Here is an 18692-nt window from a genome sequence, read left to right on the forward strand (position 1 = left end):
ATTATTAATGAATTTTTTTTTTTTTTTAGTACTTTGAGCTTAACTGGATTCCCTGCCCACCCTGGTGTCTCTATCCCCTACCCCCACTTTGTCTTTTTCCCACTTTATCTTGTGTTCATTTAACTCCCTGATAGCCAACATGTGTCCTGATCTCATGCTTTTATATCAGATCAGTTTGAGTAGCTTTTTTTTTTTTAGTGTTAAAACTTTCCTTCTAATTTGCCAGCTCACTGAGGTTTTCTCACATATACTGAATCATATTAAGTCTGTTTCTTATTAAAATGCTTTACAGCTTTCCTCTTTCCATAATTTAATCACACATTTCAAATTTCTTAACATTGCTCTGTCCTTTTGACCAGGAGCCAATTAAAAAGTAGTATTGAAATTGATTTTTGCTTAATTATTTAGAGTCCCTTTGGGAGTTCTTATTTTTTATGATTTCTTCCAGTGTGTCCTAAATTTCCTATCGATACAAGTGGACATTCTCTTTTGCTTATTGTTTTTTTATAGCAGTATTTCCATTTGTATTTCTACTGAGTTTGTTAACCAAGTCCCTGTAGTATAATCCCAGTTTATGTGCTGCTTAATTTTTGGTAGGTTGTAAATATTTATTTCGGTTACCTTTATTTTCTTCAGTGCATCAAGTATCTTTTTATCTGTCTTGGAAGATTCGGGGATCTTTGGCAGGTTATTTTAATGCCAGGAACACATTTTTTTATTAACATCTCTTTTAATATTTTTTCACTTTCTTCTTTTCATAACTTCTTTCCCTAGTACACCTTGTCTGTTAATGTTGATCAAGAGAACTGTAAGTACTGATCACAAAATATGAAACTGAAAATAAGTACCCATAAGAAGAGAAAAATCTTCTTGCAGGTTCCTTCTGAAAATACATAGCCTTTTCCCCCTCCTTTTAATGATTTTTACCTTTTCCTCCCATATTAATTCCCTAAGCCCTCTCCTTTTCTGACAAAATTCTACTTCTTTCCCACTGTCCTTTAGCCATCCTGTTGTCTTCATCTTATCTTCCCCCACCCCAACTACAGTGATTTTATTATGTGCTTATCTTTAATTAGTATATTCTCTTTTCTGGGTAGAGAAAGAGACATAAAGGTGAAAAGATTATTAATAGACAAAATTCAGTTACCTTCAAGTTTAATCCCAGTTCTATGATATAGTTCAATTTTTAGTCATTTCTAGTTGTTTTTTTAAAAATATTTCTTTATGCCAGAATTTTCGGTCTGCTAAATTTCAATATATTTATTGAATTGAAAGGATTGACCAGCTCATCCTAGTGCTTTAAGAACAAATTTTACTCTATGCAGTGTTATGTACCACATGCAAAACACCAAGTGAGTCTTCAGCCTTGCATTGAGATCTCCTCAGTCTAAAAGTGACTGCTGTTATTTGTGAGTTGCCATCAAAGCTTTGAAATGCTAAAATTTTACATCAAGTAATAGGTATACTGAATGCATGTCAAGTAATCTCTTAACTATACAAAACAAATATGCTTTCAGTCCAGCAGTTGGCTTGTCATCCTAACTGCCATTGTTAGTGATAACCCACAGTGGCTGTAAAAGGGGATGATTTGCAGTGATTCAAATGATTTGCACCGGAACAAAGGCAAAATTTTACTCTGCGCAACCTGAGTATTTGTAATTAGCTTTTTATTTAAATATTCTTAAAAATCTGCAGCCTTTGCTCAACAGAGTTGTACTTCAGTGCTGTGTGCCACATGATTAATTTTTATAGTAATGTAGAATTTCACTTAAAAGGTAACCAGTATACTTTAAAAACAAATGTAGCTTAGTCCTTTTTAAAGACACACTAAAGAGTTTCTGAATGGGTTTTTGAACTTTTTTCCAAGGAAGAATATCCTCCAAATATGAGTTATGTGATTCATGGTACCTGGACGACCTAAGAATAATCAGTAATGCGATATTACAGTTAAACTGAGTCTTTTGCCTAAGAAAACAGTCCTCTTTTGTTTTTGACCTTTACTAAAATTGGGAGAAAAACTGAGAACATTCTTTATGATGGTACTAAGATTCATTCAGTTATTTATTTGTTCATTTGATATGCATTTATAGAGCACTGGACATACAGGGTCAAAATCTCTATCTTCATGGAACTTACAGTCTAAGTAAATATATATATGATATTATGTAAGTGCTAAAGAGCACTGAAAAAAGCAGGGAAGAGAGATATGAAAGAGTAAATTGAGGATCGAAATTTTTAGATAACATGACTAGGAAAGGCCTCACTAAAAAGGTACTATTTGACAAAAAGGTCAGGCTATATAATATCTGAGGAAAGAGCACTCCAGACCTAGGGAGCTCGAGGACAAAGACCTTGAGGTGGGTGTGCCTGGCATATTTAGGAAACCATGAAGAGGCCAGTGTAGTTCAGGTGAGAAAAGATAAATGAGGGAGAAGGGGGCATGCACTTCATGCGGGACCTGGATAGATAATAAAAGCCTTTGGTACTCATTCTGAGAGAAATGGTAAGTCATTGGAGAGTTTTGAGCAGAGGATAGATATGGTCTTACTTCTGTTTTAACAGTTTCATTCTGGCTACTGTGTTGAGAATAGACAGCAGGAGACAAGGGCAAAAATTTAAAAAAATCAGTTTGGAGATAATTGGCCCAGGATGTTAACAATGGGTTTAGAGTAAGGAGGTTGACTTCTGGTTACATCTAAGGATGGAGCCAACAGAATTTGCTGTTAAACTGCCTGTGGCATGTGAGAGAAAAGGCAGTGTCAAGGGTAGCTCCAAAAATTTAGAGCCTTGAGTGACTGCAAGGACATATTTGTCATTAGCAGAGGATTTGAGGAAGCATATTTTTGGGAAACAACAGGGGTTCAGTTTGGGATATGTTTAAATCTGAGATAAGACATCCAAGAGAAAATGTGGAGCAGGTGGGTGGATTAGTTTTCTCCATCTGGATTTTTGAAGAGATGTCTGAGCTGAAGATAAGAATGTATGTAAATAAAATCCAAATCTGTAAGGCCGGATGAAATTACCTAGGGAAAGGGAGGGGATAGAGTAAGAACTTTCAGAAAAGAGTAAGAACTGAGTCCTGGAATACTTCAACATTTAGACTTCAGTCAGGGAGGTCCAGAGGAACCTGCACAAGAGGAGCATCCAGAAAGGTGAGAAGAAGACCAGGAAAGTACAGGATGGACATGGAAACCAAGAGAAGAAGGTGTTTCAGAAGGAGGGAGTTAGCAGCTCTGTTAGGGTACTGCTGAGAGGTTAAGTCAGATGAGAAATGACCATTGGCGTTAGCAATGTGGGTGGTCTTTGGTACTCTTGAGTAGGGGTTTCAGTGCAGTGATGCATCTTGATTGGATGGGTTCAGGAGACAATGGAAAGAGAGAAATGGGAAACAAGTATAGGCAACTCCCTCGAAGAGTTTTGCTGTGAAGGAGAAAAGTATGGTGGCGGCTGAAATGGAAGCTTTTGTTTTTGTTTAAATGAATAACATGTTTGTAAACTGATGGTAAAGATACAGCAGTGAGGAAAAATTTTGACATAAGGCGGGGTGGAATTTCTGGAGCACTGATTTTAAATAGGTAAGGAGGTGGAATGTTTGACCTGCACTAGGAGGAGCACATTCAGTTCACCTATAGTAAAAGGAGAGAAGGAAAGGATAGTGCCTGGAGACAGATACTGGATGGTGGGAATTGTGGAAATTCTCTTTTTTCTTTGAAATAGGAAACAGGGTTTTCAGCTGAGAGTGAGATTGGAGAAAAGAATAAATTGGACGAATGAGAAGAGAAAATTAGTATGAATGCATCTTTCAGGAGAGTAGGAAAGAGACTGGCATATTATGTGGATATTTAAATCACCATGACTTGGGAGTGTTGTTGGAGAGAGTGGTAGAAATTAAAATCTTTGTGAAATGTAGAGGCGTGACCTCTGTCAAGAGTAGTGAATGCCTGCAGTTAGAGGGAAGTATATTCTCAAATGACATTCAAAACTGAGGTTTTTATGAATAAAGAAGGGAGAACGGAGGACGTCTACCCACTTCTAGATTTTCCTGGTGGTACTATTTGAAAGGACTGTAGGGATGGCCCAATTTTTGTGAAAAAATTTAATTAGAGCAGTATGGAAAAGGGGAGGATACAGAGGATTTTGCTGATGACCGATGATTGCCTTTGGGGCACAGCGAAAGGGTTTTAGGAGACCAGGAGATGGGATCAGAAAAATGAATTAAATGTGTGGTTTACAGAGATAAGATCATATAAGCAGTTGGAGATATAGTGGAAGAGATCCTAAGGAATTAACCTGAATAAAAGAGAATGAGCATACATTTAGAGAGAGAGAGACACACACACACACATGCAAGCATGCTCTTCAAACATTGAGAATTAATTAGCTCTATTTTATCTCTCCTGAAGAAAGAACAAAGAGAAAAGGGCATTTTAGTTGTATGTCACTGTCACGAGCAAAGAGTTATAAGAGAGTTTTTCCTTCCTCTGTCTCTGAAACTTTTCTAAGGCTGTTTTCTCTTTAGAACTTGAACATAACAGGATAAATTGGATAACTTGGTTGTGTATTTTCTATGGTACCTTTCAGTAAAGTTTGAAATGACTGTGTCAGATGAGTGTCTTAACAAACATATGGCATATTGCTTAAGCTTGATCTCTGTTGCAAATTAAATACAGTTTTAATTGATAATTTGAAATATTATTAGTTATAAGTGCATAGGTTACTCTCATATTTTTTAACATTGAAGATTTTTAATGTATATTGTATTACAGGTCGCGGTATTTTACCGAGCTAGTCCAAGGCACAAGATGAAAATTATTAAGGTGGGCCTCTAAGAATCAGATTGTGCAATCTCTATATGCAAAACTACTTCTTTTCTTTCATTATGAGTATTTGATAGAGCATTAAAGTAAGAAGTACTATGAAGTAAAACAGGTGATTTTTTTTTTTTTAGAACCTGAAGTGAAAATACTAAGAGAATTTAATTAGCAAAGGAAGATGTAGAAGAAAACTTCCATGTCTGCAAATACAACCTTCTTTAAACACTTTAACAGTATAGAAGTATGTTCTGACAAGAGTCCATAGCTAAATCATCCCAGTGTGAATAGCAATAATTACTTAGAAAATGAATAAATACATGAAGAAAAAAAATGTTATGAGTAAACTATTTAACAGGCTATGGTTATGTGTATTAATTAGTCAACTATATACAAAGCAACTGACATCGTATCCATTAATAAATGGACTTGTTATTAATCACCATCATCCCCCAGAGTTTCTCAACCTTAGTACTTTTGACATTTTGGACTGGATAATTCTTCTTTGTGAGGGGCTGTCCAGATGTTTAGCAGCATCCCTGACTCCTACCCTCTTGGTGCCAGTATGACAATCAAAATGTATTCAGACATTGCCAGATATCTGCCAGAAGGCAAAATTGCCCCTGAGGACCAGTGTATAATTGACTCTAGATCAGACTTTACACGTACAGTTCTCACATATGGGAACATTAATAGCAACTTCTTCTAAGCTCTATCTTAAGATCTCAGTATATTGAAGTTTATTGAAAAATGGTGGTCTGTATTATTTCCAATTGTGATTATGTACAAAAATAGAGTGGATTTGTTTATCTCTTTGTGTGGAAGCAATATTTTACTCAGAATCCCTTCATCTACCTTTTCCCCCCTCCCCCACTGTAGTCTCTGCAGAAGAATGGGTCAGTTGTGGCCATGACAGGAGATGGAGTAAATGATGCAGTTGCTTTGAAGGCTGCAGACATTGGCGTCGCAATGGGTCAGACTGGCACAGATGTTTGCAAAGAGGCAGCAGACATGATTCTGGTAGATGATGATTTCCAAACCATAATGTAAGTTTTGTTCTGGTATTCCACTAAATACTGATTTTCAGTATCTTCTCCCATCCTCTCCTGTACCCCATTCTCAGACAATTCAAGTGGAAAAGAAAAAGCAGCATTTAAACATTGGATGAACTAAACTTTGTTTACTACATCAGTTTTATTTTATGGCATAGTGTGTAGTTTTAGAGAAAATTATTTGTATTGAATGGAAAGGACATAATAAATGAAGGACCATTCATTTAAGAAATGTTTACTGAGTGCCAATCAAGTATCACATCTTTCTGGTCATAAGTATGGTGGTACAACAGTAAACCTTCATGAGGCTTTTATTTTAGTTAAATTCGAGCTATCAGAAATATTCACGTTCATGGCCTTAACAATAAATATTAAAAATAATCAAGTTCTCATCCCTACCCTATTTCATTATATCCATGTCCATGTTTGTCAGTGATAACAGTTTATTAAGTTTGAATAGCTAGCTTTGTTTCTGTCACAGTTTCTAATCAATTTTGAGATTCTATGTAATACCTGGTAGTGTCAGTTTCACAGTATTTAGATGGAGGTCACCTGAATCCTGTTTTTTGACAATCACCTATGTGACAACCTAAGTCTTACTCAGTTTAGTGATATATGCTAATTATATGTCCCGTGGCGCTTCATTAACCCATTGTAGCCCAAAATGGAGCATGTAGGAGCTCAAGACACAGAATTGCCAAGCTCTTATGAGACTTTTTTTTTTAATATAAAAATCTCGGTAGAAGGGGAAATTGTTTAAAAACCAAATGAATGAGAGCATTTAAGTGAATCTTTGGAAATCATATTTTTTATATAATTCTGCTATGGCATTTATCTAAATGTGTATAGGAGCAACCAGTAGCTTCAATTTTATAATTTTTATATATCACATTGCCATTTATTTCTTGTCATACATTAATTTAACCCCTTAATTATGCATGTACCTTGTACCTTTAAGAAAAATAAACTTGGGTAAAGAAGATTATTGTAATATTATAAATATGCAGTATTGTTTCGTATAGAAAGACAAAATGTGATTTTAATGTAATGTTGAAATATATTTTTAAGAATAAGAATTTTAATATGTATAATGAAATTAGCTCGGGTGTAGCTTAGCGGGCTTGACTTTAATTCCTTGCTAGAATAATATTTCCATATTTTTTCTAAATGTAATTATGTGAAGAAAATAATAGATTCTTTTAGCGATGTATGTATCAGTTGGAAATTTGTTCTCAAAATTAGCTCCCCAGTGTTTTTTTATAGATATATCTTGTTTTTGTGTGATATTTTCTCTTAATTTTTTTTTTTTTTCAGGTCTGCAATTGAAGAGGGTAAAGGGATTTATAATAACATTAAAAATTTTGTTCGATTCCAACTGAGCACGTAAGTTTGAAAGAAGTTTGTCACCATGAGTGTTTTGGGTAAATTATATAAAGATAGAATTCAAGCAGAATGTCTAGAAGCTTCTGGGCTCTCTTTCTGAGGGTGGTTCCATATATGTTTTCCAAAATGAAAATTAATTCTAAAATTAAAAATGGCACGATTAACGGGTTCTAAATGTGATAATTAGATGTCTGCATCACCATCAAAAAATATAAACCTTTGTGATTTATTTAAAAGCTCCTAAAATAACTAAGGAAGGGGTGTCAAATCTTAGTGTTTCCTCTTAGTATCTTTTTCCAAAAGTAGAAGGAAGGGCTTTTCTGTAGTCAAAAAACAATTACAAAAATATTATTGAAACTGTTAACTGTTATGTAGCAACAGCTGTTCCAACTCAATTTAAAAATATTCCTCTATTGGTTTTATCTTAACATCTTGAAAATCTTTTATTAAAATTCCGTGGATTGTAAAGGTTAACTCCTGGCTTCAGAATGTTCAGACAAATGAAGTATAGGTTACTTGGAAATACAGGCTCCCTTTAAAAGCACAGTAGTAACATCAGATTTTTAAATGTTAAAAAAAGTGATATCTTAAAATTAATAAGAATTATACTATACTGACAAATTTTTTTAAATTGACTCTTTTTCAACAGGAGTATAGCAGCATTAACTTTAATCTCTTTGGCTACATTAATGAACTTTCCTAATCCTCTCAATGCCATGCAGATTTTGTGGATCAATATTATCATGGACGGACCTCCAGCTCAGAGGTAAGAGCTTTTTCATGCATAAACTATAAAGACAAGGAAGGCGTGATATCCTGATAATTAAATTTTAAGACTTTATTCATGGATAGCATTAGAAATCTTTGCAGCAACATGTTTGTTATAAATTGTGTGATGTGTGCATATCATTTTCTTTGGGTGCTCAGTCATGCATTATAATCTGAGCCTGTACACTGTGTTAGATGTTCAGTCTTAAGCTGAGAACAGATCAGTGCAATTCCTGTCCCCTGGAAGTAAGCTTTTTGTTTCTAAAAATGGGATGTAATGGAGAAATCTCTTTAGTGTTATTACCTAGGCTCTGTTGTCAATTTTAGACTTTGGGAAAGTACTGAAGAACCTAAGCATCTAAGTATTTTCTTTTATAATAATGAGGCCATAGATGTCACTTCCCAACACAAAAAATAGTGATGCATGTTAGTGTCCATTACAACAAATCATTCTAGTTGAATCCTCCTTGCATGAAAGATATTTCAAAGTCCAGTTGGTAGGTCATGTATTTCAGGCCATATTTGAAATAACATATGAAATGAAATTGGACAGTTTTTGAAAGTTTAATGATCAGTTTCCTATCAAACTGTGCCAAATAAGAATAAAAAATAAAAGAGTGATAAAATTTGTGGTTATTTTCATGTAATAGCCACAGTTTTCTTTATGATTCAGCGTTTTGTTTTTATAAGAAAGCATTTAATTGTCTGGATGATTGAGGTTAATCAGGTTGTGAAAGTAACAAATCCAAACCTTGTAACTCTAAACTAATTTATTTTTCTGTTTGCTTTGAAGTCTTGGAGTAGAACCAGTGGATAAAGATGTTATTCGTAAACCTCCGCGCAACTGGAAGGACAGCATTTTGACCAAAAACCTGATACTTAAAATACTCGTTTCATCAATAATCATTGTTTGTGGGACTCTTTTTGTCTTCTGGCGGGAGGTATATTCACTGAATAAGCTACTTTATTAACATTCATTCTGTATGATAGGACCCAGTTATTTTCATGCTACATGGAACGCCGAAAGTTAGGAGAGCTCTTTGGAAAATATGATAATAAAAATATTTAAAAGTAGTTTGATTTCAGTCTTTACAGTTAGTAGAATTTCTCATTCGTTTATTAGAGTAATTTAAATCTGCAGAGGAGTATCAAATACAATAAAAATATATGAAAATTTGGGGAGAAGTTAGAAAATCTGAGTCTTTAACATAGCTACTTTATTGTCGTCAAAAACAAAGTTCTTTTATTATCCATTATATGATTTATGAGAAGACGTTTTACTTTATGGAAACTACAGCTATTCATTAGATGACTTATTTAAATGACACATAAGAAATTTAGATAGCTTGTATGTTTTTATATATTAAGACTAAAGCTCTTTTATCCTAAAGGAAAGAAAATATTAACCCTTTAAAAGCATGCAGTATTTGTCCATTAAATTCAGCCACTGAAAATCATTTTTTCCTCTTAACAGCTACGAGACAATGTGATAACACCTCGAGACACAACAATGACCTTCACATGCTTTGTGTTTTTCGACATGTTCAATGCACTAAGTTCCAGATCTCAGGTATGCTTAGGTTATCTTAGCTGACTGATTAAATTTGGTAGAGCACTTTCTGATTGTAAGTAGGCAAAGATCATGGATTTTTAGCTTTGCTTGATTTTGTAGCCACACAAAGATGTGTCATAATGGAGATGTAGCATATGGGGAGATAAGCCTTACCTTAGACCAAAAGATCAAAGTAAATCACAAATGTTATCACCTGATCTTTCTTCTTTCCATTCCCTTATTATCTGTAGCTGTGTGATAGGTTTGCGTTAACATTATCAGAGCATAGGACAAACTTCACGTCTGTTAAGATGGTATTAGTTTCATTTTAGAGGAAAGTATTGTTAGAAGTACAAGGACAATTTTGTGCATATTCATCTTTTCCTATTACTTCTATCAGTGTGTCAAAACTTAGGACATTTTAAATTTACTTTTCTTCCCATGTTGTACCTTAAGATGTGATTGCCTTTTCTTAATTGAAGTGCTTTGTTAGAAAATAATAGGCTAAAACCTGCTGGCACTTTTTCAGAGCAAATTTTTTTGAAAACTAGTTTCATTTGAGGCCTCTGTGTTGATTTCATTATTAGAGCACCTTATGAATCCATAGCTCTATCTATTACCATTTGCCGTGCTAGAACTTTCCAAGTACTAGCGAATTGTCATTAATTTAGACTAATGTTTGAAGGCAATGTACTATTCATTTTTTGTTTTATGAAAGGCAGCTTTATTTTTTCAGTACACATATAACTAGGTCCATTCTTTAAGAAAAGTTTTTAGATTATCTACCTTAATGGATAGAAATTAATTAGCAAAATAATCATATACAAATTGAATTTCTTCAGTTTTGGAATGCTAAAGTAAGTTTCCTTTCTGTGGTCTTTAAAAAAGTATATCTATACCTATATATATAAAATTATAAAATTTTATAATATTATATAATTTACATAATAGATATATATCTATTATATAAAATATATAAAAGTATATAGATATCGATATAGTGTCACTCTTTTAAAGAAGACCCTTTCTTGATAAAGAGAAGCTGCTTTAAAATTTACCCCTATTCATCTGAATTATTCTAAAATAATAGTTAAAATCAAGAGATTTCCAAGTACTTTCATTGTACAAATTCAGTTCAGCTTATTAAAAATTAGAGGTGAATGTAATAATAAGGTGGTGGTTTCTTTGACCAAAGAATAATAATCGAACTCTCTGCTCTGCCAACAGACCAAGTCTGTGTTTGAGATTGGACTCTGCAGTAATAAAATGTTTTGCTACGCAGTTCTTGGATCCATTATGGGACAGTTATTAGTTATTTACTTTCCTCCACTTCAGAAAGTTTTTCAGACGGAGAGCCTAAGTATACTGGGTAAAGAAAATATTATCTTTGTATATTTTATATGAATTGTTGAGTATTTTCTGAAGCATTTAATAAAATTTTTCTTTTAAAAAGTGGAATAGGAATAGGAAAAGTGATTGACTTGAAAAAGAAGTGTGTTCTGTTTTTTCATTGAGAGAAATTTAGGGGAGTCACTCTCCTAACTCTAGGTTTTTAATTATTATAATTTTTTCCTTGTAATTTTTTGTAGGTTAATAATTGTCAGATCATATTTGGTGATTCTGAAATACAGCAAATAAAAACTCGTTATAGAGTAATTATAATTTATAACTTTTTAGTCTTGTATGAGGACAAAACTAGATTTAAGCTATCTGAAAACCAAATTGCTCTTTCATAAAATTATAGTTTCAATAGTAAATTAATATTTCATTATTCTTGCTGATTTGCACATTCTTATTTTATCAAATAACAGCTTGACCTTAATAACAGCAGGAAATTTTAAGATTATGTGAAAATCAGGTGTTATTCTTTCACATACTGTGCATTAAATGTTATGAAACAATACATTTAAAAATTAATCTTCCTATGTAAGTGTGAGGACTGATATATTTCATGGTAATGCTGCTTTTAATTCTTGGGTTTTTGAGTTAATTTAGATCTTTATGAAAATGAGTTATACAGTCTCTGTATTTTTGCTATACGTCAAAGTTTACCTTAAAGTTGAACTAGTTTAATGTCGGTCAGCATTTTAATTTAATATTAACATTCCTTCCTCTTTAAATAATGGAGTTAGAAGGAGACAACTGCAATTTTTCAAGCAGTAAATATGAATGATTTAGTGTGGATACTGTTATAAAGACATGGTCTTTAAAAGATGAGTCCTTCTAGACTTTCAAATGAAATAAATGCAAATTTCTACATAATCTTTACATAGGCATTTTTAATACAGTTAGTTACCGCTTCTTGAACAGCCTTTTAAAAAGTGTGTGATCTATTCAGTAGACAACTCTTCTCGCTTGTGTTGCTGTTAAAGATTATGTTTAGGGAAGTAGTCAGAGGACTTAGGTTTTAGTTCTTTGGCTATTGTCTTTCCTAGCTATGTTACTTTGGATAAGTCATTTAATGCCTTTGAACCTGACTTTCGTTATTTTTAGACGGAGGATGTCATTGTCTACCTCATGGAATGGTTGTGAAACAGTGTATTTTAAAAGCTATAGTAAAATGTTAGAAAAATGTATATATTAAGCTTTGCCAACTATAAGTTTCAAAGAATTGTAAAACCTGATTTATTTTCTCTTACAGATCTGCTTTTTCTTTTGGGTCTCACCTCATCAGTGTGCATAGTGGCAGAAATTATAAAGAAGGTTGAAAGGAGCAGGGAAAAGATTCAGAAGAATGTTAGTTCAACATCGTCGTCTTTTCTTGAAGTATGATGCATATTGCATTCTTTTATTTGCAAACTAAGAATTGCAGTCTGAGGATCATTTAGAAGGGCAAGTTCAAGAGGATAATGAAGATTTGAGAACTTTTTAACTTTTCATTGACTAAAAATGAGCATTAATGTTAAAGACTTGATTTGAGACTTTAACCTGCTGGCAGTCCCAAATGAAATTATGCAACTTTGATAACATATTTCTTGATTTAAATTGGCTTTTGCAATTGAGTGGAACTTTATAAAACATATGGGCATTTATTTAACTTAAAAAAAAAAAGCAAAACCGGAACCACTTAAAGAGGTCTAACAATACAAACACACTGTCTATCTTAGATAGATATAAATATCTTTTTTTAATTTTAAAATATTATACTATTTATGGTGGTGGGGCTTTCTTACTAATACACGAATAAATTTAATCATTTCAAAGGCATTCTATTTGGTTTAGAAGTTGATTCCCAGGAGTGCTGTATTTCAGCTACTGTATTCTTTCCTACAATGTAAGCAGCTCAGATACCTTGTGTTACCATTTTTGTATCTCAAGTTTTTTGCACAGGATGTGACCACTGTCAGATCACTGTTCTTTTCTTTCTTTTTGTGACTGAAAAGCCTATACTGCAATTTGAAGTAAATGTTTGCTTTTCTTAGTAAGTATTAATGGTTGCTTTTTTTTTCTCCCAGCTATGAGTCTAGCAAAATTAATATAGGGCGATTAGGTGGCATTCTAGTTAGAGTAGCCTTTCTTTTACACTTAGACATAGAGTCAAAAATATTTTAGACTGATAGGACTGAAATTTATAACAAATTATATTAACATGTTATGCCTCCTTTTAGAGTTAAATATAAATACATACTGTGTCAAATATCATTTTGTCATTCCCCAAATATAAATCCAAGTACCTCACCTGAATAACTGAATTTTATTATTTTTAATGTCTTTTGATATGTGTTTTTAAGCATCTTTCTTAGGAATTATACCATGCTGTACTTAAAGAATGAAAAGCCCCAAGCCCAAACAGATGGTTTTAGAACTAAGCTGTATGTGGAAGATTCTGTGCTGGCTGCACTCTTCATGTATCTGCAGCTTCTCTGGCTTAGAATGCAGCACTACCCTGAACCTGTCCCTTCCCCTACTGTACCATTTGTTCTCTGCCTTCTTTTTGTTGCGTTGGGCGTGCTAGAGAAATAGATGGAGTCGTTCTTGTAATGCCATCAGTTTTTATAATAGCTTGATGAGATATAGGTAATTTGTTTTGCGTGTGTGGCAGATTTGAGCCAGAAATCCAAGATTAGAAATCCATTTTCCTGTTAACTCTTTCTGACACAGAATTTGGTCTTAAATTCTTACATGTTTTATTCTTCCTGAAGTGAGTTAGTTTTATATTTTATAATCTCCAGTTTTTTAAATTGTCAGGATAAACCACTGTCTAGTTTTTATCGCCAATATTAAATTGCCAGTATTGGCACTGAAATCTTGTCAGTGATATGGAAAATATCTATTTTGATAACTACTTTGAGTCCTTGTTAGTGAAACAGTTGAGTATAAGGAGCTGAGATATCTGCTGTTCATTCTACTTTACCCTTTAAGACTCTATAGTCAGATCTCATTAGATGGAACATGGAAGCTATTGTCTAATCAGCTTTATCTTTAGTGACAAAATGTCTCATTCCTAAATTTTGTAATGATCTTTCTTATGTTACAAAGACTTAAAATACATAGTAAGTGCACGTAAATCTTTTGCTTTGGCATTTTAGATTAGAATATGATTCATATGAAATAAATGTGCCTGTTCTTGTTTGGTTTTTGAACAACAACAACAAAAATTTCATTTCAGAAATTAATGATTTTCCAGTTGGGATTGTTAACATTAAAATCATATGGATGTTGAAGATAACAGAAATTAGGCAGTACTCACAGTATGTCAAAATGAAGTGTGCGGTACAGATATACTACATACAGGTTTGAATTTTCCATAGTATAACAACAAATTAGAATGTATATGTATATATATATATCTTTGATAGTATATTATCCAAATTAGCATGAATAATTTAAAATGCTCTATTATCTAAATTTTTAATTTTTAACCATTTTCTAGATCTAGGACTTGCTAGAGTCCTTAACAATACCAACTTAACTTGATTTTCTCTGTTAGACTACTTCATTAAATTATTTGTCCCCAAAGTGAACATTAGAGAAGAAAAGAAAGTAACTTGAAATAATTCACCAGTTAGGTAGACAGTACTCAAATGATCAAAACAACTAGCTGCAAAGAAACAAGGTTTAGCATGTTCTCTCACTTTCTTCCTGGGCATTTCATGACGCTGAAATGAAACAAGGTGAAACCAGGCAACCTAAAAACTTCCCCCATCAGGATACAGGCTTTTTATTTAAGCCGTGGCTACACTCACAAAGATAAAAACTTTTTTTTTTTTTTTTAACCTTTCATACCTATGCAAAGTACAACTTTTACACTGGTAGACTTTCTGAAATCACTAAGTTTTGATCTCTTTCATATAGGACATAAGTAAAGTGAGTATTGGCCATCCTCAGAATAGTTTCTTAGTGAAATGAATTGGTGGCAGTAAATATCTAAGAACCTTAATTAACTTAACCTTGCTTTTTGCCTTTGTTGTCTGGCAGTTCATGCATATTTTAATTTAACATATGACTCACCCAAAAACTTGGATGAACAGTCATTTCAACTTTTACTTAGTAGTTGGAGTGCACTAGGAATAAAAGGGAGATGGCACCCCTGCCCTTCAGGAGCTCATGAGCAGGGGTATAACTGTTACCAAGCTGTTTTCATGAAAGGTGGTAGTCTTCACACATTTATTTTAAAAATACACTTAACATTAAAATGAATCCAGCACACATTTTACTGGCAGTTTACCTTGACATTGGCATTTAGAAATCTTTGAAATGCCTTTTTAGACTAAGCTACAATCTTAGTAGCCGATTTGCATACTAAAACATGATGTGGATAAATATTAATCCAACTGGTATGTGACTAGATAGACACCATCCTAATAATTAAGCTTCCTTGAGTTCAGTTAGCACTTAGTATGAATGACTTTTGACTCTTGTTGGACGACCTTATTTGGGATTTTGGTTTTTATAGTTGGTTATTGTTAAAAATGATAACGCTTGATATTAATGTAGATATAGTAGTCTGCAAATATTGTAGGTTTAGATTTATAAGGACAGTATCTTGCCTTTGGGAAGTCCTCAGGCTTAACTCTGGAGACCAGAGTGAAATACATCCAAATACAGTGGTAAATGCTGTCCCCAATGCTACAGTAACCAAAGGAGAGAAGTGACTTCACTGGACGTTGTTAAAGAAATTTCCCAGAACTAGCAGCATCTGAATGAAGCCTTAAGCCGGGAGTCTCCAGCCAAGAAGCAGCGGAACGTTGCAGCCAAATGGCACAGCCTCTGCAGAGGTGTTAGTAGGGGCTAGATGGAATAGGTGAACACCTTAAGGAGTTTGGGGCTGTTAAGGCAGGAAGCATGTAACATGAGGAGTTGGACATATAGACAGGAGGCTAGTGGTAAAAGTGAAAACTTGTAACATGCTAGGAGGATTTCAAGAGTGTGATCTGAATTTGGATTTTTGTCTTGTAACATGCTGAAGGAAGCACAGAAGGTGCATTGTAAAAACAAACAGTGAGACTGATTAGAAAATTTTAGAGTCTAAAGGGGTAGAGGGACTGATTGAGCTGTGGCAGTCAGTATGGAGAGAAAGGCATAGAATATCTATTTTCTTTGAGGTAGCATTGACATGGTTGGACAGGAGAAAAAGAAAATGTGCAAGTTACGCTACTTTCTGGTTCTCTGGCTTGGATAGTAGAGCTATTGGGAGAATTACCAAAGCGGAGCAGCCTTTAGTGGGAAACAGGTCAATTTGAAATATGAAATATGTGGTGTCCTTGAGATTTCCTAAGGGACATGTTAGATGAGGTCTCTAGCACAGAATAAATTAAAGCCATTGCTGACTATAATGTAGTTGGAAAATAATTTCATGTTGCACACATTTTTTTTTTTACTAAAAATAAAGCAATAAATGAATGTAAACTCAGTTTTGATTGAATAAGGTATTTTTTGAAAGTAGTTTCTTTGTAGTGTTATTGCTTAATTAACAAACAGTTATATAAATTCAAAATTCAGGGAAAAAAGGTAAGAACATTTCAGCCTCTTGTTACAGAGCTTTTAGGTGAATCTTATTAAGGTTACTGAGTAGAAAACAACACTGGTAATTATTGGTAACACATTTTTGATGTTTGCAGAAGACACTCTCTTAAAAGATAAGAGAATACGTATAGCAAAGAACTTCATAGCTTAGACTGAAGTTTACTATGGCTGGAAACCTAATAAGTGAATAGCATTTAGCATTGGAAAATAGCTACACTCTCCAAACAAGTAATTTATGGCAGGAGAGTAGAAAATGATGTTGATTTTTTTTTTTCTTTTCTATTTTATTTGTAATTCTTTCTAGCCTATATTCCATACAATGTTCCAACACAATCCACTTGCTAGTCTTTTTGGACAGTATCCCTTCAACTTGAAATCCTTTTTGCTCTGCCTTAATTTTGAGAATCAGAATTTTTAACTGCTCTTCAAAGACTAGCCGAAGAGAGACAACCAGGATGGTCTTTCCAGATTACTCTAAAGATGTGTGTGTGCATGTGTAGTACAGTTTCTTGTGAATACTAGTAAGAGTAAATGCAGCCATAAGTTTGGGAGTAAAATTGTGGGATTTTATTTTTTTAGAAAGCATTAAAAATGTTAAGTCCAAGCCACTACTTCATCAATAAATCTAGACAGAAATTTGATATCATTTTCATTGAAAATACATTTAAGTGATGAACTTTAGGGAGGAAGTGAACAATATTTGAGCCATTAGTTTTGATCCTTATAAATTCTTTTCTAGTCTAAATGTGTCAGTGTTCCTGTGTACACATGAGTGTAGCTGCCTGTGTTTGTACAGCTGCTCCAGGTAGACAATTTCATGTGCAGATCACTGTACACACCTGAATTTGCCATTCCTATCCTGTTTTGCTCATGTCTACCCAAATTGACAAATATCCTGGCAAAGGCCCACCACGTTTCTGAGGTGGCCCGCAATGGCTGTTATGCCTGGCAGAACTGCCTTTTATGTCTAAATCAGTGTTGCCCCATTACCATTATTTCTTGAGCAATACAAAATTGTTCTACTTAGCAACTCTCTTGAGTAGAAACCACATCTCACAGGTTTATTAAGCACACAGTGCTAGAAATTGGGGAAATTGTTTTACATGAGCCTAGAGGTCCATTTTTGGGTCCTGAGTATTTCCAGCTTTTGAACCTCAAACAAAATATGCTTTTAAATACAGTTTTGTTTTTTAAATACCAATCCACTCAGCTCTATTAAAAGCAATTTTCTATTGAGGCCTTCCCTATAAGTATACAAAAGTGCCCATTAGTTGAAAAATGACCATTTGGTGCCATCTATGGTAATAAAAAAAAATGTAATGCCTTTTTCATCAAGTTTGCATCTTAAAAGCATAATGTGAAAGAACTTGTTATGTGAGTCTTAGAAAATATTATCTTTGGAGCAATATATAGCATGCCCCAACCAAATAGGTGATTATAGAAAATGTATGCTTGATAAGAAAGATATGACAGACTTTAAATTTAAGCATTATTAGATCAATTGTGGGGAGTTATAAATGAGTATGTTTTCATGTTCCTTTCAAGTACCTTTCTACTTGGAACAAGTTTGGTGGCCCGTGAATTAGCTTAGAGGTGTTACAAATTAAAGAAACTATTTTAATACCTCCCTAACTCATCCATATGGGGCTACTGATTTAGCTTTGGGGTTGACAAACTATGGCCTGCAGGCCAATTCTGTCTGCTGCCGAATTTATAAATAAAGTTTTATTGGAACACAGGTATGTGCATTCGTTTACATATTGTTTATCACTATTTTCATGCTACAGTAGTTGAGGTGAGTAGTTGTTACAAAGACCATATAGCCCACTAAACCTAAACTAATTTACTTTCTGGCTTTTTCAGAATAGATTGCCTACTTATATATTTGAAAAGAGGAAAATAGGCCTGTGCATTGCATTCAGTGGACCAGAAAGGAAGTGGCATCATTTTTCTCTCCCTTCCAATTTCCCAACAGGAAGTTCTCTCTAGGATGGATGCACTTGACACCAGATTTGGTATCAGTGACTCCTCTGAGTCTCCACCAGTGCTCTTGTGTAGAGGAAGTCTCAGAGTCTCAGTCTGTTCTCAGAACATCATCAACACATGCCAGCTGTTATTAGTCCCACCTCATCACCAAGTCTCCTTGTTCCTATAATGGGT

The 18692-nt window shown here is 33.8% G+C and overlaps 1 protein-coding gene across 5 annotated transcripts in view; it reads left to right on the forward strand.

The window, feature by feature from the left end:
* The window catches only part of ATP2C1 (ATPase secretory pathway Ca2+ transporting 1), a 97140-nt gene that overhangs the window by 69566 nt on the left and 8882 nt on the right, over positions 1-18692 (forward strand). For 4 of the 5 annotated variants that reach the window (XM_039837118.1, XM_039837115.1, XM_039837113.1 and 1 more), the window contains 8 exons: positions 4767-4817; positions 5691-5857; positions 7178-7246; positions 7896-8012; positions 8808-8955; positions 9489-9584; positions 10794-10935; positions 12208-12332. In XM_039837118.1, the coding sequence (XP_039693052.1) occupies positions 4767-4817; positions 5691-5857; positions 7178-7246; positions 7896-8012; positions 8808-8955; positions 9489-9584; positions 10794-10935; positions 12208-12332 (915 nt within the window). Of the gene's footprint in view, positions 1-4766; positions 4818-5690; positions 5858-7177; positions 7247-7895; positions 8013-8807; positions 8956-9488; positions 9585-10793; positions 10936-12207; positions 14150-18692 lie in introns of those variants that run through there. The other variant, XM_039837117.1, reaches the window with a different exon arrangement.

Source organism: Pteropus medius, unplaced genomic scaffold (assembly GCF_902729225.1).
Source record: "Pteropus medius unplaced genomic scaffold, Ma_sr-lr_union100, whole genome shotgun sequence".
In the NCBI taxonomy this organism is placed as follows: Eukaryota; Metazoa; Chordata; class Mammalia; order Chiroptera; family Pteropodidae; genus Pteropus; species Pteropus medius.